The 25,765-nt window shown below is 39.2% G+C and overlaps 2 protein-coding genes across 10 annotated transcripts in view; one reads left to right on the top strand and one right to left on the bottom strand.

The window, feature by feature from the left end:
* Positions 1–2,981, top strand: part of LOC134616683 (double-stranded RNA-specific editase B2-like) — a 38,184-nt gene extending 35,203 nt beyond the window's left edge. For both annotated transcript variants that reach the window (XM_063461625.1, XM_063461624.1), the window contains one exon: positions 684–2,981. In XM_063461625.1, coding sequence (XP_063317695.1) covers positions 684–875 — 192 coding nt within the window. In that variant the 3' untranslated portion in view covers positions 876–2,981. The remainder of the gene's footprint in view (positions 1–683) is intronic.
* LOC134616684 (WD repeat-containing protein 37) lies at positions 1,941–24,961 on the bottom strand. 8 transcript variants are annotated; one of them, XM_063461626.1, is made up of 16 exons: positions 24,815–24,961; positions 21,724–21,891; positions 19,815–19,850; positions 16,022–16,118; positions 15,621–15,716; positions 15,424–15,488; positions 14,313–14,399; positions 11,653–11,788; positions 11,297–11,368; positions 11,034–11,078; positions 10,644–10,720; positions 10,290–10,530; positions 9,117–9,258; positions 8,032–8,166; positions 7,651–7,765; positions 1,941–6,688 (listed from the first exon to the last, which is right to left on the bottom strand). In XM_063461626.1, exons 2-16 carry the CDS (start codon positions 21,859–21,861, stop codon positions 6,557–6,559), a joined length of 1,614 nt encoding a protein of 537 aa, XP_063317696.1. In that variant the 5' UTR covers positions 21,862–21,891; positions 24,815–24,961; the 3' UTR covers positions 1,941–6,556. The 8 variants fall into 8 exon arrangements, with proteins under 8 accessions (XP_063317696.1, XP_063317697.1, XP_063317704.1 ...); XM_063461627.1 differs by having other exon boundaries at positions 10,290–10,527; XM_063461634.1 differs by lacking the exon at positions 24,815–24,961 and adding an exon at positions 21,277–21,366 and having other exon boundaries at positions 21,724–21,828.
* Positions 24,962–25,765: the final 804 nt, after the last annotated feature.

The raw sequence follows: 25,765 nt of genomic DNA, 5'->3' as shown, positions 1-25,765 counted from the left end.
CAGGAATTGAAGACTGGAGATGGAATCAGTTCTGCTAGCAAAGAGTAGATGGGTTGTAGATCTTCACTGGTGGGAGGCAGCAGTGCACTTCCAGAATGGAGGCTGGAAGTTACAAACTGGGTCCATTCCTTGGCATGCTCCAAGCAAACAATCCCGCATGAGACGTCTCTTCATGGCGCTCCAGACTCCATACTTACCCGTTACCAGGTGTGAGCAGGGTCAAAATTTCACACTGGACTATAATTGGCTGTCAGACTGTAGGAACTTTCCTCCTTCAGCAGACGGATTTGAAAACAGTCTTTTACTCATTTACATTTTCAGTTTGAACACTTTTCTGACGTCCTGACTTGTCACACTCTGCTGGGTATGACGAACAACATTAATGCCCATCCAGGCATGTCACTCCCAGGTCCCAGCTGCTGAATCTCCACCTCTCCTGGAGCCATCATTAATGTCATTAGTGCCACCTTAGAGTTTCCTGCGTCATCTCAAAGTGACACCTGTCCATTTCCACTAGACAGGTGTCATTTTGAGGAGGCAGAGAAATATTTTTTTACCTGAATATATAATTTAAGAAGTGCATCACACTGACTGGACTGTCAAACTGTAAAAATAAATAAAACCAGAGAGTTATATTGTAATGAAAGCATGATTAACTGTTTATTTGTGCTTTTCTTTCTCAGCTAATCAACCCTGTAATCGGGGCAGAACCCACAACAGGGACGTATTGTGCTTCCAAGATGTCTGCTCAGTGCTACCAGAGGGCGGTGCAGCAGTTCAGCAGCGCTCTGCAGGGAGGTGGTCTGGGCACGTGGCTGAGGAAACCGCCAAAACTGGGTCACTTCACTGTCAGTGTGTCAAAAATGGAGCGTTAAATGGTGATTATGGAGGCTGCAGGTTTTCCTTCTGGCACTGCATCACGAAGAAGTTTCATTTTATTTATAATAAACTACGAAAGTAAAAGTGGCCTGAACCGAGACAGCTGGGACAAAGTTAAATAACTGCAGATTAATACAACGTAACAACACTGTTAAATAACAGACTAACAGTCTGAATGAACAATCTCCTTCTCCTGTTTTGGTCCTGATGCGTTATAATTAATGCAGAGGGTCAAGAGGGCTTCACGAGGTCCCTAATGTGAATAGCAATTGTACTAATAGCACCTCTCAAATCTTTTGTACAAGTAAAGATAGGCCAGCATATCCTCACCTTCCAGAAGTGTCCTAATAAGGTCTACAGCTCGTGTCAGTCCTTGTGAAAAATGAAAACAATAAATGTACTGTAACAAACTTTCTTATCCCAACCTTAACCAACCAGCTGAGCCAGCGACACTGAAATTTTAGCCGTGAATCAGAAGCAAGTCCCAACATTGAGTTTGAAAGATTTCTCTCCTCAAGTTTTTTTTTTCTTTGTCTTTTTTGTTCTTGTTTATTCTGTTTAGAAATGTTGTGTTTGATGTCTTATTATCTTAATGTAGGCTGGAAAGTGAATGCTGTAGGCTCAGGAGTGTGATGGCACACTGCCCCCTAGAGGTAGATGGTGTGCTTTACAAACTGTAGAGTCTAGGTTTGATGAGCAAGAAAGTCACGTTTTCTCCTTTTAATCTAACTTTAATTTAACTTAATTACAGATATTCCAGAGACTTATTTTAATGTGTTTCTGTGTTAATTTATAGGAAAAACTACATTTTGTTGAATGTGACATAAAAGAGAACTTCTTATGAAAGCCATCAGTGTTGGATACTATGAAGTTTCCATTATTAGACATGCAGATTGTCTTCTATATTAGTCAACTATTTTTATCACTGGAAATAAAATTATTTGTGTTAGTTTGTTATTTTTATCTACAAATGCACAACAAATTTAAAATAAAAGCCTCCGTCCTAAAAAAGTCCCAAGACATTAACACAATATACGCACACACAAATCAGACAGCAAATGTTCAAACAGCACAAATGTTTTATTTTTGTTTCACAAGCGACTGCTTGTTCCTCGTTACACAGCTATAATCCACAAAACTCAGTAACATATTTTCCTTGTCTTTCTTTTTTTTTTGGAGAACTGTGAGCTGTTGTGTTTTTGTTTTACATCGACCACACAAAACACAGTTTAAACACCAGGAGACCACAGTCTGACGAGGGTTCAGGATGGCAGCTTAATGACGGCCGATGCTCAGTGATCGGATTTTTCTGATGGCGTGAAAGATGAAACTTAACGTTCAGTTAAAACTGGTGAGTTGTGAAGGTGGTAACAAAGTGGCTCAGTGTTGGTGGAAAGAGCAGTCAAGTGCAGTGAAAAAGTCAACAAGGAAAAACACACACACACACACACAAGCGTTCTGTCATTTAAACCAGGGATGACGGCCGGAGGAACAGATTAGAGTCCCAACTTTAAAGATTATGCAGATAATGACCACCTCTGCATATACATGCGAGATAAGAATACAACGCGTCAGTATTTACTACAGATTATTCATCTACTTCATTTAATCAGTCTCTTGTGTGGCGTCACTTTATCTTCAACATCAGAGCACAGAGCCCTGCACAACAGCCTGAGAGCGCTGCTCGTCATTTTCTGAATCAGTTTTCATTTTTTCCTGATACAATTTTGAGATTTCCTATCAACCTCCTACTCCTAGCACATTTATTTAGATTTCACTGATCTCTGAAGTTCTTTGTGTTCTCGTAAGTTAGCAAAAGCTCTGACAATAACAACATATGCAGTTTAATACAAAATAAATATGAGTAATGCTGATACTGGAAGGAAATCCTGTCTGTGCAAACAATTTTAAAGATACCACAAAAAATGTATTGCCCATTTAAAAAAAAAAAACCTCTGCCTGCGTCTTCCCTGGCATAAGTGACAAAATGAATTCTGTGAATGTGAATGAAAAAAAGAAAGAAAAAAATCACTATCAAGCAACAAAACTGGTTACACCAGAGAAGTGGTAACAACGTGTCATCATGTTATAAAAAAGAAGAAACATGTTGCAGCCACGTACAGCCAACCTTTCTTAATATATCACAGTCTGTGACACAAATGTTAAAGTAAGAGGAGTTCAACATTTTGCACACAGACACACAAAAAAGAAGATTCAAAAATGGTCTCACGATGTCCAACCAAGCAGGAACAAACATGTTTGCAGCCTGATATTTCAAACTGTTCCAGCCTCTGTGGCAGGCTTCCCTAAACTTTAACTAACACTGAAGTTCAGACCTCTGTGCTTTTTTCACTTTATTCAGACTAATGATCCTTTCACACCTTCTAACATCAAAGTTATTCAACAAACAGTTCTGCTGGAAAGTAAATATTCAGGGTTGCAAAAGGCGGCAGTAAAGCTCGACCATGTTTACTCACAAACAAACAAATAAAAAGGTATTTTGTTCCCACTGAAGAGATAAAATGTTAATCATATCAGTGTGCTTTCTACAAACCAGTGAACGCTCCACAAATATAAACTTAAGTTTTACATGAATTGTGCTTGTTTACTGTGTCACTGCTGTAACTCACGAGTGGAACACACACACACACACACACACACACACACACACACACACACTACAGAGTCTCCCATTCCCTCAAATGCAGCTTTGGCTGAGTCTTTTAGTGGCAGTGGGAAAGCGAAGCCAGTAACAGTAAACACATCGCAACAGTGCTCACTTGTTTTGAAGTACCATTAAAAAAAAAAAATGTGACGCACAAGAGAATCCCCACGATATCGTTTCAACACTATTCACTAAAGGGCACTGCGATAAACTACAAAAAGGTTTTACAATCATGTCAGGCATTGGTACAACAGCTGGACTGAGCAGACAAGGGGACATTTCAACAGATCGATCTCTACGTTTGACGACACTTCTTTGATGCTCATTTAAAGTGGATGTTTTTTTCCTTTATCCGACGTCTGCACTGCAGAAAAAAAAGTGCATGCCTGTTGGATTCCTGGATCTGGGATAAACACACAGGAAAAAAAACATGAAATCTTCATTTCTATCTGAGCAAATCCTGATTTTGCTGTTTAACACCGACTGGCTTCAAACAAAAGTGAGTCTCTAATTAAAATTCTAGCGAGGAAAGGTTCGTCCTGAACATTGCAGCACAAACAGAGCCGCACAAAGTGGAGTGAGACAAACCCCTGTGCTGCCAGCACGAGATATTACCCTTTTTCAAAACCACCACCCTGACCATTAAAGTCCTTCAGGTTATGTGCCACCATGTCAGCTGACCAACAGCCAAAAGTTACCAGAAAAACATTTATTTCCAACAACAGCAGCAAAAAGAAAAACTGTAACAGATACTTTTTAAAAGTGCATCACTTGTTTATCTTGCTTTGACATAGCTGTGACATCATCACACCAAAAAAACTTTCCACCACAGGACCAATCGGGCAGTTTTAGGGTGATGGTTTGCCGGTCTGTCAATGTGGGACTTGTTTCAGGGTCAAATACCAGCTACTTAAATTTAGAGAATTCTTGAATGGGTTAAACTATGAAAAAGACAAGAAGAACCAGTGACCTACTGGAAGCCAGGTGGAGAACAAGGAAACAGAGAAAAAAGATGAATAATGCAGGATGCCAAAGAGTCATTGCCATGCCGACCCATGTTAGCCTTGGCAAAAACCAAACAGTGATGTGAAATGAACAAACAAAACAACAGTAGTACAAATGTCCTAAACATCCATAGGACCAACACATCAAAAGTGGCTCTGAAACGCAAACAAGGCCAGTGGATGCTTTACTGCGTCATAGATCAGTGTAGTCTGGTAACACACCTGCACATGACTCACTGCAAGACTCAATGCTAAGTTTTGCAGTAGATGACAGCAACGAGCAGTCAGGGGTTATGTACTGAGGATTAATAATAAACCCAACATGGTTTAACTGAAGAGTCTACATTATTTAGCATGCAACGTTAGCTAGTAGCAAGTAGCTAACATTAATATCCATAAACAATAAGTAGCAACTTTTAGAGCTAAAAACTGAAGACGTGCTCAAAACTGCAGTTCCACTACTGTCCACTTGAGGCTGGCTCCAGAAGTGAGTGAATTTACAAAGAGCGCCATGTTAAAATGCCCAACTTTACCGCATTAAAGAGCCTGTTTATAGCGTGGCATGAAAAACGCTTTTAGCCTCTGTAGATAGTTTCCTCCCCCATAACAACTCTACACAGATTTTTTTTTCCTATATTCATCCATTTGCTTACTGTTAGCTTCAAAATTGGAGGTGTGGCCACTTTATCTGACAGGTATTGCAACACAGGTCACTGTACTGGACATCAATACCATGTTGATGCCTTTTGGATACCAACACGGTGGCTCCGAGCAACCGTCGCTAATACCGAGGCTTCAGACTATATCTAAAACCAATGAGTGGCATCACAGTGGCTACATGCATCTTTTATATACAGTCTATAGTTCAAACAGACAACTGCAGTTGGTTATGTGGAGTAGTGTAATGTTTTGCTGCAGTACCAGTTACTCTTGTAAAATTGTTAGCTACTTGCTAAAGTTTCATGATAGCTCACCAACAAGCGGCCACTGGATGAACGTTGGCAGGCTCACACCGAGCCCTCGCATTTTACAGCCTGTATGTAGCTTACTGGTCCTCAGTTACACTCTCATAACTATTGGTTTTCATTTATTATGCGAGTTACAGGCAGAGCCAGGAGCCAAACAAGATGTTCGGAAACTTATTTCAGTTTCCAAGAAAAAAGAAAAAAGTCAAATATAATACTGAATACTGAAAATAAACGTTTTGTTAGATCCCAGTGCAGAACATGAGACTCAAGCATTCCAGCAGTGAGGGCTTCCACTGCCACGTTGCATCATAACCTAGGAAATGTACGTGACGCAGAAAGTAAACAACAAGTTTTCACAAATAAGTTTTCACTGATGTAACTCTTGCAGTGTATTAAACAGGAAAAACTAATGATATAAAACGAGTGGATTTTTCCTTTAAAGCAGCAGACCGCCGTCTTTGTCCAGCATGAATCTGCTGTTAGTGGCACAGATTAGATTTCCAGTATTGCATTTTAAATCAGCATCAAGCAGAAACGTCAGCACGTCACAGATCTGATTTAGCATTAACAGAATGCGTTGTTGTTCGCGGCAAAGAAGAAGCTCGTGAATTGCGTCTCTGCTTTTTTCATTAGAGATACACAGGATTTTTTTTCTCTTTTCCAGATGTTAAATCACTTCCACGCAAAGACCACAAATGTGTTTTGTATATTTTGGCAGCGGTGATTTAGTGAGCGTGACAGATGGAGTAGACAGCAAGTGCAAGGCCTTTTTCTGCTTTACCCCAAACAAAGGAGGAGAACAGAGCTCAAAGGACATCGAGTACAAATACCGACCCCCCCCGTGGGCTCAAAAGACGGCTGCTGGAAACGACAGGAATTTCATCCTGTACATTACAACATGAGACAACATTTCATCGACACAAAGGTACGAGACAAAAGTTTTCTCCAGCCGCCTTTTAACCCCACTCAAAGGTTTCAGTGTTTGATACTCCAAACAGACTTTTGGTGGCATTTCCCTGTAAGGTGACAGTAGGAGGAGGTCATTTCTCCTGCAGCAGAGCGGGGATGTTTATGTTCCAGCCGATGGCTTGCCGATCAAAGCCACAGGTGAACAGGTTGCAGGTGGTGTTGTCTTCACACCAGGCGGAGCAGCACACCATGCGCCGGTGACCCTAAATCATAAAACAGAAGACGCGGCAGCTGTGAGGGTGAAATCTTTACTTTGACGTGGATCCTGAGCATCCTTGTTCTTAAGCAGTAAACACAAATATTTTTCTTTTTTCCTGATAATGTTAAGATGACAAAATGCAGGTTTAGTCCAAGTTAGAAGTAATTTTGTTCTAAACTTATAAACAATCACTTTTTTCCCCTCAAGAGTCGCCTGCTGTGCATTAGGAAAAAAGCAGGTTTAAGACAGTTCTGCATTGGTTTAACTTTTAAGACCCAAAAGCTACAGCTACATTTTCAATTCAGTTCAATTTTATTTATATAGCACCAAATCATAATTAATTAACAGGAAGAAACCTCCAGCAGAACCAGCATCAGGGAGGAAACGCCATCTGCCATGACTGGCTGGAGGTGAGGGGAGGAAGAAGAATATATATAATATCTAATAAACAATATATGAACGCTATACCCAGAAGCTTTCCTTACACTACATCACATACTGACAAAGGGAAATCTTCAACCTACATGGGTTTTTATGTTTTTATCTTCTGTATTAAGCATATTGAGTTTAAGTATAATAATATGTGCTAAATAAATAAAATTGCCACGGCCATAAATCTAAATAAATCAGTACATTCAACTCTGGGTTAAATGCTAGAATGTCTCACAGCTGCAATGATTAAGAATAAATTGGAAAAAATAAAAATTCTCAAAGTTTACTTCAGTTTAAGTGACATAATAAATTGCAGAAAATTAAATGCTCACATTAGAATAAACCCCACTATGAAAATTTACCTCTAAAACATTATATATCCAACAGACTGGATACATTTTTATTTATTCAGACCACCTCCTGTTAAATTTCAAGAGGCTGCACTGGAACGTTTTCATTTTTATTTCTGTGGCTTAAATTTTTAGTGGAGGTTTAGTCTTTGTTTTTTGTTTAAATAGTAAATCTCACACTCACCTGTCTGTTGCTTCGTGGGAGTCGAGCCAGTCGCACCCCGGACATGTCAAACAGCCGGACCTGCCGATTGTCATGAGGAAGAGCGATGATTTTCTGGTTCACCGACACGCTGATCCTGAAAGGAGTAAACAGGGAACACAGGGTTAGGCTTTATCTGCAGTATATGGTCCCTCTGATTTAATCAGAGCCAAATCACATTCATATTTGAAAGAGCAGGGACGTGTATGTTTGTGACATTTAAAACTGAGCCTTTTAAGCTCAATTCTGCTCCCTTATAAATACATTTGTAGATTTTTAGTAGACCTGTGTAGTCATTTTAATGTATTCCTCCCTATAATCGTTACTTTTTAATGACATAAATATATAAACAGGTTTACACACCTGTTGACTGCAGAGTCTGTGCGGATGGTTGCTATGGGCGACCTCATGTTCTTCAGGTCCCACACTTTGACGGTTCGATCGTCGCTCCCAGACACCACGTTATCTCCCACTGTGAACACTGCTGACGTCACCGTGCTGCCACAGGACGAGAAAACAAGTCCAGTTTAGACTTCAGAAAACTTTCATTTCATCAGCTTCTTGTTTTGTTTCCTTTTAAAGCTGATGTAGCCATTTCCTGCAGACGCAGTTAGAGCCAAATTCTAGAAAGTAGGAACTGAAAACATAATGTTTTATAGTGGATTTCTTTCAGATATCTATAATCAGTAAAGATAATGGGTGAAGGGGCAGTGGTGGTATAAAGCCCTGTGCAAATATTAAATGATTTGCTAGTCGTGCTTCACTCTACAGTGACCATCTATCAACTACAAAGAACATAAACTCTGATTACATAGAGCCATCTTCCACCTAATCTTATGTCCATCTGTGCTTTCCTTCACTCCCTTGGTAGTAGCTTCAATAAGCTGCTTCAAAGTTGAGAAGCAAACAGTAATTCCAGCCCCGCCCACTTTGCATTAGCATAATGTCACGTGTAACAGGTCGCTGAATTTTCTTCCACCCTCTCTGGTGACCATGTCAGTGTTAGTCTCTTGCTGTGTGCAAAGCTCATTTCACAGGTTTGTCACCAGCAAAGAAGAGTTTGTGCACAAATATGCCAGCAGCTGAAACCAAGCAGCACCATTTGATATACCAGGAATGAGAACTGACTATTAGTCCCCATAAAGTCCCTCATTAAAATATCCATCTTTATTGTGGCTTCCAGCAACAGAAATGACCGTTACAAATGGTACTGAAAAAGGTTTTTGTCTTTATAGCCAAACTCTCTATTCCTAATAAAACACACACATTCACATGTATGAAAGTTTGCATTATTTAAGACATAGCTATATGTATCTATACACCAATGCAAAATAACTGGGCTTCCACTCCACTACGTTTAATTGTACTACAGCACTCTAAAGTGCTCTTTATGAACCACCTGCCATGAAGGCAACAGATAGAGATTGATGCATGGGTGTTCGGCTTACTCAGTGTGCCCCTGGAACACATTGACAGAGTGGATGGACGGGTCTCTGAAGTCCCACAGCCTGAAGGTGGTGTCCCTGGACGAGGTGACTACCAGACGCTGGGTGGGGTGTGTGCAGCAGTGGGTCAGCTCCTGGTCGTGCCCTGAAGAGACAGCAGCACACAGTGAGGAGCATACACACCTCCTCTTATCCCTTCCTGTTTATCTTTCTTTTTAAAAACTGCCATTCTTACACTGAGAAATGTTTTCCAACCCAGCTACACTGCACCATGTCCCGTTTAATAATTTAATTTATTCCAATTTCACAGAGAGACCTTCATTCGGCTGAACACCGCCCAGTTCAAAACTGACTGCAGCACCTTTAATGACACACAATCTCTCCCAATTTCCTGGTTTTTGTTCATCAGTTAGACAGATACAAACTCCACTGTCTGACATGACATCAGTAGGCAAGTGTAAACACGTCCATCACAGAGGCAATTAAAAACTTTAGGAAATATTGACTGTTATAGTTTAATGAGTAAGTAAAAATAATGATTTATTTTAGACATATGGTAAAATACTTTCTTGTCTGAAACTACATAAACGTGGAGCCTGATACTACATTTCTACACGCCTTCTACACACCACAGGCCTCCTCTCAGGAGCAGAGGAGGCCTGTGGCGATTTAAACCGATTACATTCTCACTGCATTCCTCTTCTGCTTTGACGTAATTGGGAGAAGATTTATGATTCCCTGCTTTCCAAAAATGGCAGATTCCAAGTTGTACAGGTCATCTGTGTTTTAAATACAAACTGAAAGAATTAAGGGCAACACAATTACATCACTGAGATAATAAACATCTACTTTAGGGAGATGACTAAATACATGCCAATGAAATAAGATCAGCACCATAAAAGGAAGCAGAATTTCATAACTGTAGTGCAAAACAGATGATTTGAAATGTTTAAACAGTTCATTTTCAACCAGAAAGGAGAACCACAGCTTTGCTCCAACTAACCAAATCTGGCAATATAACCAAAAACACTTCACACAAGTTGGGTCAACAACTCAACTATTAAAAATGTCATCAAGTCAACTTCAGAGAGATTGAAAGGCATATTTTTCTCAGTGTGGCCCCACATTTTTATAATAAACACAATATTTCATATTTCAATACTTTCGTCTTCCTACCAGTGAGTGAGTGGACCAGCTCTGACGTCTCCACATCGTACAGATTGGCGGCTCGGTCCCAGGAAGCCGTCACAACCTGTTTGCCCCCGACCAGCCAATCAGCAGCGATCACCACACCCTGATGGCTGCGGAGAGTCGTAGTCGCCACACGGATGGAAGGGCAGTCGTTCGGCCCCTCCGCCTCGCCGTCGGCCTCATCTTTGTCTGAGAAGTCCACGTCGTCTTCACAGGGTGTCTGCTGCTGATGCAGGAGGGAGAGGAAGAGGCGTTCACTACAGAAACACTAACAAGTTTTAAACTATTAAGGGAAAAACAAAAAAAAAACAAAAAAAAAAAAAGCGACTTTGTGCTTACGCTGATATCAGCAACAGGCTGTGGAGTCGGCAGCTGCACCATGTATCTCCAGATGTGAGCTGTCTGATCTCCAGATGCTGTGGAGGAGGCAGAGATAAAGGGGTAAAACAGCTGCTGAGAGTCAAGGAAAAACAAATAAAAAGAAATAACGTTCCATTTGTGTCCATGTTTTACTTTATGGTTAAAACCAGCAGTAAAAAGACAACAACACTTATTCGTTGACACTTTCAGTCCTTCTGCAGAAGCCTTCTCATGTTTGGGTTATTGTTTCTCAGATGTATCGAAACAATATTTCACTTCAGTTTTATTTTTCCTGCAATAAGTACACGTAACACAGATTTGGCTGCTTCTGCTTTAACTCTTAGTTATGTTGATACTGTCGATGGTTACCTGTTAGAGCCATCTGTTCAGTGGGGTGAAACTTGATGGAGTTCACTGTGGAGACACAGATATGCACTCTGTCACATGACAAACACCACTGAGGCATAGTATACCAAGTAATGTTTTTCTGACTGTCAGTTTTATGATGGCTGTTTAATCACTGTGCAATAACAATTTTACCAGGTCACAATGCTACAGGATCTACTTCTTAAACAGAAGAGATTATTACGTGCTGGTTCAGCAATTCCGGGGTTTGACATTTCTAACTCTACCTGATCCTTGATGACCCATATATTTGAGGAGGCACTTTCCCGTCTCAATGCTCCACAGCATAGCAGAGTGGTCTGTTGGAAAGCACACAGGACAGTCTGAGTTTTTATTTATTAACAATTGTCCATCACGCTTTAGTTTAGGTCTCAGCTTGGAAAGAAAAAAAAGAGCCTAAACATGTTTAAATATGTTGACATTGCAAACAACAGAAGGAAAGACAAAGAGAAAGACACATCAACCTCCGAGTTTGAAGACAGAAGATAGAAGAAGAAGCTAGAGATAAAACCACCACCACAGAAATGAAGAAAAAAAAAGACTGTATGACATAAATAAAGTACAAGAGCATAAAAGAAAATACCTGCAGACGCTGTCCCGAGCACCACAGGTTGGGTCCTGGTGACGCTGAGGTCCCAGATGCCGTCCCTGTGACCCACATACTCTTTGACCAGCTGGCACACCGCTCTGGACGTGGTCGCTTTGAAACTGGACACAATCTGATGGTAACATCAAGCCAATGTTAACACTGACCAGGAAATCCCAGACAATCCCAGACGTGTCCCCAACAGGATTCCTACACACCTCACCGTCTCAACCCCCCCCCCCAAAAAAAACGTTCCAAGATCCATAATGTCACTAGATGTGACGGAGGGGTCTTACATAAAAATATGTAAGAAATGTCTTTAAGTCTTTTCCGAATTGGTCAAATCTTTCAACACACCCAGTGTGAGGCCCCAGACAAATGTAAAACTAACAACGGAAAGAATAAAAACTAAACTGAAACCAAACATTTTTAAACAATCAACTGAACTGAAATGTGTAAACTCGCTCTGGAAACTAAATTAAAAACTAAATAAATAACTGATAATTCTGTTATTACAAACCACCAAATCCCTGACCCCACTGTCTCTCCTGATACTTGTCATCTTTCTCTGGGCCCCTCTTTGGCATTTTGGTTTGTTTGTTTGTTTTTTATTCTTTAAAGGGGATTAAAGTTTTAAGATGTTACTAAATCTAAAGTTCAATTTGATCACAGACTTTATTGTTAAGCCATCAATTTCTTGAGCTGTGTAGGAACCCTGGTCTGATGGAGGGAGGGAGGAAGCAGGTCAGCAGGACTGAGGATCACTGAGGAGCTGCTCAGCAGGGTCCTTATAGTATGCCAGTGCTAATTAGCTTTGGTGAACAGCAGTGTTATTCACTGGGTTCAAGAGCTTTTACCAAAATATCTTTGTTCCTGTTTCTTTTAAAGCTCCTTAAGTATCAGACTGGCAATCTAACACTCAGACGAGCTTTAAAACAAACTACCAGACGAACCCAGATCAAAGCATTCGCATTATTCATACTGTATCAGTACTGCGGATCACTAAAACTAAAAGAGGGAGGAAAAAAGAAAACAAAGCGGCCAAAGTTATGGTTAGACACGAAACCGAGGAGTAGTTTTTGTCATCTGTATCAAGATTTGGTTGGGACGTTTACATTAAAGATGGGGATGATACAAACAGGACTTCTGGTTCGTTTTGGGCACAGACCACTAAATAAATTCCAACTGAAACAAAGTAGGAGAACATCAAGACAAGAATCAATCATCTGATACACGAATCAAGAGAAACATTAAACAAAATCTGAAGGATTGAAGACAACAAATGATAGTCAAACTGATGACAGGGTGTGAACCAGCGGTTGTGATAGTTAGCAAGCAGAGCAGTACGTTCTCATGTACAAAAATAAATAAATAATATGAAGCAAGTAATTTCTTATGTGTCTTCTGTTATAACACTGGGAATGATATTAATCCATAACTTGTGAACCTGTAACATCAACGCACCGTGTTACATTTAAAAAAGCAGCAACAGGGACGTTTGGGGAGGTTTAAGGAAATGCGAAGCGCTGCAGAAGAATTATGGAGCAGTGGCTCTCTACAGTTTGTAGTGTCAGAGTGCAGTCTGCCACAGCCACATTGAGATTTTGCTTTTCTTAGTAAAATAATCTGTTAAAAGTGTGGATTTTTTATTCAATATATCACTCCACGGTATGAATAACAGCTGGTCTTCTGTTCAGGGTCCCCCACTCGGCTGCTGATTTCAGACTGCTCTGCATAAGTATCATTCTGGCCACCAAAGTCCTCAAACTCACAAAGAGAGCAAACATCAACTTTCTGATGAAGGATCATCAGTAGTGATGAGAGCAGGACATGCACCTACAGCTGAGCAGTTTTCAAAAGAAGAGTCCCCATTTTCTATGTATTAGAAAATAGTATTTTCTAATACATAGTATTTTGACTACTCCCACTTGGGGATCTTAAATTAAATAAATAAATAAAGCAGCTATGGTAAGGCTTTTGAGTTCTAGAGTCCCATGCCCTAAAAACTGTGATCATACCTCATGTTTTTACCAGGAAAATGGGTCGTTCTGTCTGGGATGTTACTTTAATTGAGGAAGTTCAAGTAACTCGGGATTCCTACGGCCAAGTTTTAAACTCAAATATGAAGAGGGGATTTTTCAGAAAACTAAAGTCAGTTGTGCTAAATCTTGTGTCAGAACTAAGATATTTTTGGTTTTCTGTCATTTTAAGTCACCCAAATATTTAAAGTCACCATTAATACTGACAGTTAAAAAGTAATCCAAGTAAAAACTCTAAACGTTTTTGTTTAAAAAAGCAAAATCTGTTATAGGCAAAGACTTTTGAGCAGCCCACACACATGACTCTGCCAGCAATGATCTACAGCAGCCAGGAAATGCTCCTCAAAAAGCATTTTGAAGCTGGTCCGTGTTAAAGATGCCTCCAGAGTGTACCATTATGTGAATGCCGACGGTAGCGACATAAAACGAAATAAAAAGGTGCAACTGAAAAGGCCCGTTAGGGAGATGATAAAGAGCTGGTTTATCTCACGCAGGTAATGAGAGAAAAGCTCAAAAGCCTACATTTGGATGACCAAGTCTCTTGGGGAGGGAGGTTCGCCCCCCTGGCTGGGCTGTTCATGCATATTGGCACACAAGGGGAAGAAATCAACAAGTTACCCATGAGTCTCCACCCCACAACTCCCAGCTGGTTACGCTGAAGTTGCGGGATCCACCTACTCTGGCATGGCAAGAATTTGAACGCGGCTACAAGCAAAAAGGTGAAAAAAGAAAGCAAAGCAATTCTTTTCTTTAACATTCAAAAGTCATGTGAGCTCACACGGACGAAGCGGAAACAGGCGCCAAATAAACCTCAGATTTTTGTCCTTTACTGACTGCAAAACAAGTGACACTGAACATTTTTACTGCGTTGTTTTCTTTAAATAAATTGAGATGGACAAAATAATATTAAAAATAGACTAAGGGTGCTCTTCATGATGCCAACGAGCTTCGTCTCTCCTCCCATGGCTCAGAAATGATGCATCTATACTGAAGTCTTGCTTTTTTGTTTGTTTTTTTTAATTGAGGTGACGTATACGAGCTGCACCTCTACACGGCACAGTTTACTCTCACTGTGCTTCCTTTGTTGTGCTGTGAGTAAGAATCAACAGGTAATAGAACATTTACATGGTAAATATATGATATGAATAATGTGCCATCACACATAATGTGTGATAAACCTGAAATAAAGAAATAATTTTATGGCAAAATGTTGAATCATCACACAAAGTAGCTGTTTTTACCACTGACACGCTTACACAGCCACACCGTTTATTACCCTTCAGGTTATAATAATGAAGGTAAATAAACAGCCGAGAACTTATAAGAAGAAGACACTTGTACATAAATTGGAAGGTTTAAAAGGAATATTCAATATAGATTAAAACAAACAGTATTACTACTGCTAAAAATAATCAGCAGCTATTTTTATCAGTTCAAGTATTTAATAAGTAACTACCTTTTATTTGAGTTCTGGGGTCATTTATATCAGTTATTTTGAGCTGATTTAAGGAAGAGCCGCAGTTGGAGGAAATGAGGAAACACGTTAGTATAATGAAAAGCACCCAAAGGCTCCCAAAAACTGAACTTCAGATCTTTTGTGAAGCAAGGATTTACAGAAACTCTCTGTTTAATAAGCAATAATTACAGAAAATTTCCAAAACCTTACAAACTGGTAACTTATAATATCAGATACATAAAACAATTTAATTTACAAACATTTTCGATTTACCTTGCTCGTTGAGGCCTTGTAGGTCGTCTTCAGCTTTTGAGAGAGCTGGCTGGTGCTGTGGCTCGCTGTGAATTTCATAAAAAAAAAAAAAAAAGAAATCAGAGAAGTCAAAGGTCAGAGGATTAAAACAAACAAACAAAAAAAAAGATGAGTAATATATCTATGCTACCTATAACATAACTGTACATGAATCTCACCTTTTGTTTTAAGTGCTCCTTTTGCTAAATCCGCCCCTTCAAATGTTTGTCCCTCTGCAGCCAAGCGATCATTCAGTGTTTCAATCTCTCTGCGTACTGAAAGTCAAACATGTCGCGCATTAAAAGACATCTGAATGTGTCGTTTTATTCACCACAGCAGGGTTAGCAAGTTACTCTCCATTGCTGAGTAGCAGATTTCTGCTTACTGGCCACAGAGACTGATAAATTCATTTTATTTTGTAGGAATTTATCAATTTTTTCATGCATCTCAATAAAAAAGTTAAATGCATTGAATAAAATTAAGAAATCCAAACTGCTTTTGTTTTTGTGTTGGGTCTCTTGCTGCACAGTGAATTATTACAAAAGTTAGAGCAATCACTTCTGCTTTCATGGGAACTTACATTCGAGGTTTTCTATGTAGAGGTTTTCAAACTCCCTCTCGATCTGACTGAACAGGTCCAGCAGATTGCTCCTCAGAGACAGAGGCAGCTTGGAGTCCTGGAGAGGGAGGAAAAAAGGAGAGCATTAAACAATGTGGAAATATGAGGGATTATCCAAAGAAGCTGATCTGGTCACTCGGCCACCTTACTGATGTGCCTCTGCCCACTTATTTTGAAGGATTAACTAAATTATATCTAACTTAATTTCACTGACTAGGACAAACAAACTGCTTCCTCTGGATGTTTTCAGTGGGAGGAAGATTTCATTACCCTGAACAGAATCGACTTTGTGCCATTTTCTAACCTGGATCATTGAGCATGCATCAGGACTGACTGTGAAACCTGGCAAAAAATGTTTCACACATTTGCTGGCGCTGCCCCAAAATAAGGCATTACAAAGACGTTTTCTCTAGGAAGGTAAACTTCTACCATCCTGTTGCAGAGTTCTCCCATAGATTTCAATCCATTCTCTGAGCACGAAAACAACATTACAGAGTGAGAAAGCCTGCAGAACAAGCAGGCTATATATCTGGTACCAACAGCTCAAATTTACTGCAACAAAGCACAGGAACAGCCTCTTATCACACCATAAACCTGGAGGAAGGAAATAATCGTGAACTCAGGCTCGGGCAGGAAAGAAGGAAAGAATTAGTAAAATCATCCATAAAAGTGAAAGAAACAGTCAGATGGTTACAGAGCACTGGGGAGGTCTTGGTGCCTTACAGGTCTGAATGTGTTTTTATAGGGCCAACAAACAGGCTTTGACAAATTTATACCATTCTGCAAGACTACTGCTGCTATAAAAGGAAACTCTAGACAGAATTTCTCTTTATCTTATATTACAATGTGCTTTAAACTTCCTTAAATAATCTATAATGTGTTGTATTGGACTGATATACAAATAAAAATAAATACACAATATTTGACTTTTTTTTTTAAAGAATGTCATGGGTTAAACTGATATTTAGACGATTTAAAAAAAAAAAAAAAGTCCATTAATGGAACATTAATCACTGCAGTTTAGGTTAAGAGTCATTTGATAACTGTAGCTTTCAAGTTTCTTTAAATTACATGAAAAGTACAAAAGATTTAACAGAAAAAACCCAAAAGACAGAAGAAAAAAAAAAAAAAGTAAGCATGCACAAATTCAGACAACATTTTTTAGGGGTCATTCCCAAAGGCAACATAATGTGATGGGAAAGTCTGCACAGTAACTGCCTCTGATTAAAAAATAAATAAATAAATCCATCCTCCCTCTTCACCCCTTATCCAGCTCAGAGTCACAGAGGTCAGCTCAGGTCACCAAGCAAGACCAACACAGAGGCAGACAACTGTTCATGCTTTAGAAGCTCTAATAAGCTAAACTCGACAATAAGTAAAAAAAAAACAAATACCCAAGGACAAAAACTATGATGAAATTTGAATTTTTCAACATATAAAACTGGATGAAAATATTCTGAAGAGACAAGACCCAGTCAGAAGTAATTAAAATATGAAAGGTGGGACAAGTTTGGAAGTGATCCAATCAGAAAAGATCTTGTGAAGTAAAGCTAAATGCGCACATCTGATCTGTCTCAGGGAAACAGTACAGCTAGCATCCAGCTTCCTGTTTCTCATGAAAATGTGTCAAAATTTAAATGCTTGGGAGGAAGAGAGCAGCAGGCACGTCTCCCATTTGATGGCAAGGAAAATAAGAAGCTTTGTAAACCATGTGTTACACTTTGGATGTCAGTCAACTGAACCAACTTTAGATTTAATCTATGATAATCTTGCATTTAGTCGACTAAAACTAAAACAATTTAGATGCCCAAATTATCATTTAAATCGAAGTTTCCTGTTAAAATTAACACTGCGGCCAACTGGGCGGTTCAAGCCTACAACCTTCTTCCCATGATGGCTGAGGTCATTCTTTAAATATTTGAACACAGGCACCATTTTAGGCAATAAGAGTTTCCTCAGCTTTGTCCTATTACAAAATAAGCTCCTAATTATGAGCCTGAGGGTGTGCTCACGTCAGGCATTCCACACTGTGCCTGAGCATGCCTGCAAAAACAGCATAGTTGGACACATGTAGCATGACTGGTGATGAACTCTACCCTAACGACAGCCAGCTCTGTGAACATCGCTTTGTTAATTAACACATGTACAGAGAGGGCAAAGGTCATCACCTCCAAAGATGATGGCCACAAAAATGTATAAAAAGATTAACCTTGTTATAGTCTGTAGGAGCACTTTACAAGAGAAGAGTATGTGAGAGGAGAGGGTACATCCTCAAACAACTGTTGAAAAAGTCATTTAAAATAATTAAAAAAAAACAAACATAAAAAGCACTGACAAAATGTCCAGTGCTTTAAAAATCAAGCGTTATAAGTCAGTTTTGTGTCGCTTTCCGTCTGTAGTTGAGTCAGCAGCTTCGACACAAGCACAGAGTGGAAGAGATCTCCAAGCTTTGGCCAGTCACGATGAAACGGGTCAGTGTGTGGAGCTCTCTTCGTTGTGTACTCTGCACAAAGCATGCCTTCTTTCTTTGACTGCCTTTGTGCTCGCAGCTACTTACATAGAAATCAGTCGTGGGTCAGCATTCAAAGGCTAAAGGGTTTGTGCTACATTTGAGATAATGACATGAAATAAAGAGGGCTGACTACGACACAACGCTGCATGATGATACATGTACTGCTGCGTGAAGCCACAAGTCTACAGACTAGAGGACACTGAGGTATGAGATCTCAAAGTCCAAAACGACTGAAAATCTTTGCCTAAAATGAATCAAATGAAGGCAAAATGCAAAAAAATCTTATGTTTTTAATTAGTCTTATGTTCAAAAGACAAATTCCTTTATATTAATCCTTATTACCAGTGTGGAGAACATTTTACGCACATGTGAGAAGTCAGAATATGTTTACATATATGAGCCTTTATCACACAGGATTCAACATAACCAGCGGGTCCAATGTTGGGTAAATACACTGGCCAGGTGCTGGAGAGTGACGGTGTTTCCAACAGTCAAGTTCAGCCAGGAACCGACTAAAATGAAACATAACTAATGACTATTATTTCTCTGTTTTTCACATGAAGAAGAAAATCAATGTTTTTAGCATCTCCCATTACAATTACAGTAAACAGAAGTTCAAATAAAAGCTTTAAATTTGGTGAATTTCCTGTAACCTTTGTTGCAAGTTGACAGCGATACCCGCAAATGCAGGGAGAGTCTAAAGAGGCATGATATAGATTTTGAATACAACCAAAATCCACTGATACATTAGGCTATTTTCTTACAGACTCAGTATCAGTATATAAAGAAAGTGATGTAAGATTCAAACACCTGCTGATTCACCTGCTGATCAGTAGAAACATATGCAACACATCCTTGTCACATCCTTCATGTGCATCATTATTTACAGAGCAGCACTATTGTGATTTGCAAAAGAGCAACTTTTCAACCTCAAGTTCACAGAGCTGAAAACATCCCATCTTCTCTCAAAGACATACTAAACAGGTCACAAACACTGATTTATTTGTAACTGCAAAATGTAGATATTATTTAAATTAACACAAAAGAAAACATCCTGTAATCTAGAAATAGTCACATTTTTAAGGAGACTAGAAGTGCAGCAACGACCACACCTCACCTCCACTCATTACTAATCAAACCTAAACTACACCAAACGTACACAACTAACGCTAAAGCTCTACAAACTATGAGGGAAGTTACACTATTATCCGAAACACAGAGGGCGAAACACCTGAAACTTACCTCCATTCTCATGAAGGATTCCAGATTATCAGAGGACTGAGACCAAAAGGGACCAGAGTGAGAAAACAGAAAGTCATGAGGAAGGGATTACACCACGTCTGGTTAGAAACAGGCGCTTTCAGCAGTGGACTCTTTTCACTGCATGATCACAAGTTCAGCTTCCACATTCAGGGAGTTTTAGATTTGCAATTTAAGAAATTTGCACCATTTCTTCTTCTTAAGGTTATGAACCTTTCTTGCAGAAGGAAAAGCACGGGTGCTGCTGACAACGTTATCAATGTTACCGCTACGCTCAGGTGTCTCAGTAAACTAGAGCTGCTGAATGGTCATAAAGTGATAAAGACCTCCATCTGTGCTTTTCCTACCGTGACATGTGAAAAGGACCAACATACAAACGCAAAAATAAAACAATAAATTACCTTAACTCATGAAACAAACGCACATTGATTTTGATTCTTGGACTCTACTAACATAGATCAAAAATAATCCTTTTTTTTGTTCACTATCAGTTTTAATTATGTTTTTCTAGTTTGCTTTCTGCTCCCTTTAAGGTCACTTTCTTCTGATTAGCTGTCTCTTAAAAAATAAAAGGTTTGAACAGCAGGTGCTCAGAGACAGGGCTGTGTGCCAGAGACAACCATATTTATCATGTGCAACATCACTGACATCATACAGAGCCAAGAGTAAAAAAAAAACAAAAAACAAACTGTCTGAAGCAGACTGCCTGAGCGTTTGGCCCACGGTGAATACAATGTTTTACAATCATCAGCTGCAACTTTATATCAACCAGTAAGATAATTATGTATTAACCAAGCATTAATAAACAAGCAATAATAAACCGGGTTATTAAAAAGTTTCACTGAATTTCTTCATATAAAAACACAAAGACACTAAAGTTAATTAGGAAAAAATCCTGCCAACCTAAATGAAACACAGATCTGAATATCTATTAAGTCTACAAGGCAGAGTGTGTTCAACACAGTCAGTCAAGACTGAAACCCAAAACCACATGTATGGGCTGAGCCAACAATGCCCTCACGTATTAAGGCTCACATGAGGACAACATTAATCCACGTGAAGCAGCAAACCCTGCTTTACAGATGCAGCTCAGCACTTTGTCAGACCCGAACAAACGATCCTGATATTTTTATTTTTATCTGAAGTTGCTGGACAGTATGTTAAAGCCAAATGCTAAAATGCCTCCCTGGCAAATAAATGACATGCACTGATCCTTTAAGAAACTGCAATAAAAATGTGCTTCAGTGATTTTTGTAAGTGGTTAGATTACAGGTACACCAGGCAGGTGAGACAAGCCAGTGAACTGTGTTTCAGTTCAACAGGCTTTAACTCTCCCTCCTCTACATGTGCACCTCTAACTGTGAAGCCAAGTCTTAATTCAGAGGCTCCTAATCCTTTCACTCTCCCTTTTTTTTCTTGATTTACTCTCGATTCAGATAATTACCTCCAGGTAAGCTGCGTTTACCCTGCATCCCACGAGTATTTCAGTTCCTTATTGGCAGGCCACGGAGAAAGCGAGCAGGGTTTTTAACACCTGAGAAACAGGAACAAACACCACTGAGCTGAACAATCCACCCGAGCGAAGTTCAAATGGCTCAGCCAGTTCTAAATCCATCTGTTTATCCACTAAATGAAAACAATCTTACAGCACTCATCCAGTAATTGTGGCAAGCCGGCAACAATATAAACCATCATGTGTCCTCTAAACGGTTGTATTAAAACCTAATTGGCTTAGGATTACAACCAAAGTGCTTACGGGTGCTCACAGAAACAGCAGGACAGCAGCAGGATAATGCTGAAAGACAGCAGAGGAGTGCAGTTTCCAGAGGAGTAGCTGGAAATGCAAGGCAGTTTTCATCCGTTCTCAGGGTACAATTTAAGGAATCATCACCTGTCCCTCCAGCATGTCTCTCTGCAGGCCGGAGCGGTCCTGCTCGGTGCTGTTGGTCCTGCGGATGGACAGGCTGTGGGACTTCCTCTTCTGCTTGGCCTGGCGGGCAGCAGCGCTACTCCCGCTCTCCACTGGCATCCCTCCGTCCAAACTTGATGCAACCACAGACTGAAAGTATAAAATCACAAAAGAGAGGCTGACCAAAGGGCGAAGAGAACAGATCCAGTCTTCTTCACTCAGTGCAAAGCATCAAGACGAAATCCTAACCACTGCCAAGTACTGCACTTGGCAGTGGTTTTATTTGGCAGCTTCCATGTGTGAATGTGTGAAATGACAAAGTGAATGAGTGTGAAACAGAGTGTTGCTCAGCGAGCACGCTTAATAAATCCCACTGGGATCGAAACTGAGAAGCTAACAACCACATCACAACCTTTTCTTTCAGCTCTAGAAACTGAAAACGGTCTGTGTTCAATATTTTGTTAGAAGAAGCTGAAATGTTCCAGTGAGAGACGAGCAATATTTGGGGGGGAAAAAAAAGATTATGGTTTCACAACAGCCAAAAGCTCATTCAATAATTAGACGTGTAGATGTGCTACATTCACTAGTAGAAATGTTCTCACTTTATGCAAGAAATGGCTGCACATGCAATATATGAAAAAAAAAAAAAAAAAACCTCTGAAATATTAATGTCAGTCTTTTTAAATTCATTCTAGAAACAAATAATACATTTGTAAAATGGATGAAGCAACAGGCAGAGAGGTTTTTGGAGAAACAAAATAACTGTTTCCAGATTACAAAGATATATTACTGTAATAAAATCATGTCTCAGGTAACATTAACCCTTCGGTTATTTATTACAGCATTAATCTTCATGACAAAATACAGAGAAAATTACAATGGATTGGACCTTTTGGCAGGTCTGCTATGGCCCGGATTGTTCAAACCAATCTGCATAGTGCCACACCCACTTTTCTCTACCCAAGGAAACCGGTTTACCTGTAGGCTTACCAGAAAGGAAGCAGTTTAAGTTTTATTAAAAAAAAAAAAAAAAAAAGGTCTACAATATTAAATCTAAAAAAGCATCAGAATTTCCAACAGAGGAAACTGAAATAACAGCATCGGAGAAGGACGCCAGAGACAGCAGAACACGCAAAAGTGTTTTCTCTGAAGTGGCAACAGTTTAAATGTTTTAAATAGGGTTACTTATGGCTCTGAGATGCAATAAAATGAAATCTGCGAGTAAAAAAAAAGAAAAGAAAAAGAAAAGGTCTCATGTCAAATTTAATGTAATAAATAGAAGAATGGACAAAAGAGGAAAAGAAAGTGAAAGACGAGGAGTTGTTGATCTGTGAGCCCAGGCCTCAGGTACAAACCTCTGAAGTACATAAAGTTGAGTCAAAATGTCAAACATTTTAATTTGCATTATAAGAGAACTTCAGTAAAGTTAATTTTATACCTACTCCAAGCATAATTATCTGTGGCTACAATAAAGTACTTAATGAAAGAAAACAGAGTCACTGATGAACTGCAAAGTCCTTAACCCAACATTGGATTAATTATGATACTGTCATTTGAGCAATTTTAACCCAATATTAATTTTTCTTTTAATATCACCGTTAATGCCAATACCAGTTTATCATGGCACAAGTGGCCAGAAAATCAGTGTTTTTAGATGATTTTATCCTTAAGCATTTTTTTTTTAAAAACACATATTTTACCCAAGGAACATAACTTTATGGAGTTGACATCCACCCACTCATGTCTCCTTATGAGGGTGGGCCAGGTCAGTCATTTTAAGGGCTGTAACTAAAATGAATGCAACATTTTTCACGACTTCATTAAATGTTCTAAAGATACAGGAGAGAGAAGAAAAAAAAAAATCAGGTGGGCAGCACTCTCTGACGTTTTCACAGACTCGTTCTTGTCATTTCATAAATCAGTGAGAGAGAACAGCAGAATATTTTCCTCTTTGAAGTGTTCAGGTTGGCGTTTAACTTGTTTATCATGAATCATAACTACAAAACAAAATCCCACACCATGATAGAAGCGGATGATCAACATCCTGCCCACTCCTACTTGTTATGCAGCTGAATAATTTCTAAGATGTTAAAAGAAAGCCTGCTGATCATACATTCATCAGGACCCATCACTTAAGATGTATGTATTTTAAAATAATCGAAATATTACGAATGACAAGTTACTTACCCCATCTGACTTACATAAAAAGCCTATATGTGTGTTTTGCTCCAGGAACATTTCTGAGGTTTGAGTAATGTTTACACTTCACTGCTTACTGCCAGAAACAGATTATCAGAAGTCGGCTGAGGTGATAAGAACGCCAGGTTGTGTTGGATGACTTTACTCTTTCTACCTAGAAAAGAGGTCTCTCCCCTGTGTGAAAGCAACAGTCATCGTCGACCTCTTAATTTTATTTTTTTCGGTTTTAAGTTTCGTTGGATTTAAGAACCAAAACTAGTCAGTTATATTTAACCAACAAAACAGTTGGATTAGGTTCAGGAAAGGACAGTAATTTAGGTTCAACTACACAGAGAAACACGAAAGGAAGATTAATTTTTGGATGTTCAAATCAGTCTTCACACACATCTGAGCCTGGTGTGTGTTACATTTGTCCTTGAGTTGACACAAAGGTGTCTGGATACTAAAACATGCAAATACGATGCGTTTTTAAATCACCAGTCAGGCTGAAACTATCACAGACATCAGAGAGTCGTCCATGCGTTACTGCCCGTTTCTGAGGAATAAAACCAGCCTTGTTTAGCTGTCTGGTGCCTAGTTCCTCCTGCTGACTGTCACTGGTGTGAGCTCAATGAAAACAGCGCTGAGGTCACATTATCTTGCACTACATTTGGATAAAATATTTTTTATAAAAACAAAAAATAGCATTGAAGGTTTTAAAAAGAACGAAAATACCTGGGAAAAAAAGTGGACCTTAACATTAGCAGTTCTAGACAATTTAAAGCGGCGATGCCCAGCTTAGCCAAGCTAACGTTTCCCCGATTAGCTGGTGCTGCCAGGCATGCTAACGGGCTAACGGTGAAAATAACCTGCTCAAACATGGAGGCCAACTCACCAGAAAGTCTACAAATACTCGTTTTTATTTCGGGAATGGATGGGAACTGATGTCGTCGCTAACATTTTCTTCAAGGTCTGAGAATGCTGCGCAGGTTTTGTCCAAAATCCGCGTTGACAGCAGATGGGTACCGTTACGCGAGAAAAGATAACGAAGCCAATTCCGGTCCGAGGTTTTTTCGCAATAAAAGCCCACGCCGGTCACAGCAAAACTCTATCCAGACTTTGTTAGTTTCTTGTTTTCTTGATTGTCGCCACATAAAAACAAACTACAGTCTAAATTTATGGAGCTTTTACAAATAAATTACATGTTTTTGTAAATTTGGCTTCATGAAAATTAAATTAGGGCATGAAGCCATTTCAGACATATAATAAAAGCACTAAAAGGGGTTTTAATCATGCTGGTGTACATGCTTTCTAATAATGGACATAATGAACGGGGTCTAGGAAAAGGTCCAAGCTCTAAAACCAGGTCTTAAATATATCCCAGAAAACATGCTTCCGTAAAATGACAAAAAACAAACAAACAAAAACGTGACAGTAATCGATCCCAAATAGACATAATGGTGGTAAAAAGAGATGACAAAAGGAGACACAAAACGACCTGAGAGAGAGAAAGGGGTAAAAAGAGATGCAAAGTGAGTTAAAACTGTAAAATAAAAAAAATCAAAATGTAACACAAAACAGTATCAAAAAACAACTGTAGGAAAAGATGCAAAAAGGTCATACAAAAGGATCAAAGAGAGAAAAACAACCAAAATGAGACAGCTACTACCAAAATGTGAACCATCACAACAAAAAGAGTTGAAAATTGACCATGAAATTAAACTAAAAAAAAAATGATGATTGGTAGGACTGTCCATGTTTGTTATGAAAAAAATGAAACAATGAACTAAAAGGCTTGGTGTGCATATTTCACACAAGCAAGAATAGTTATTAAAATGTGAAAGTA

This window comes from Pelmatolapia mariae, linkage group LG18, assembly GCF_036321145.2.
Source record: "Pelmatolapia mariae isolate MD_Pm_ZW linkage group LG18, Pm_UMD_F_2, whole genome shotgun sequence".
Taxonomy (NCBI): Eukaryota; Metazoa; Chordata; class Actinopteri; order Cichliformes; family Cichlidae; genus Pelmatolapia; species Pelmatolapia mariae.
This window is presented reverse-complemented; position numbering and strand designations above follow the sequence as displayed.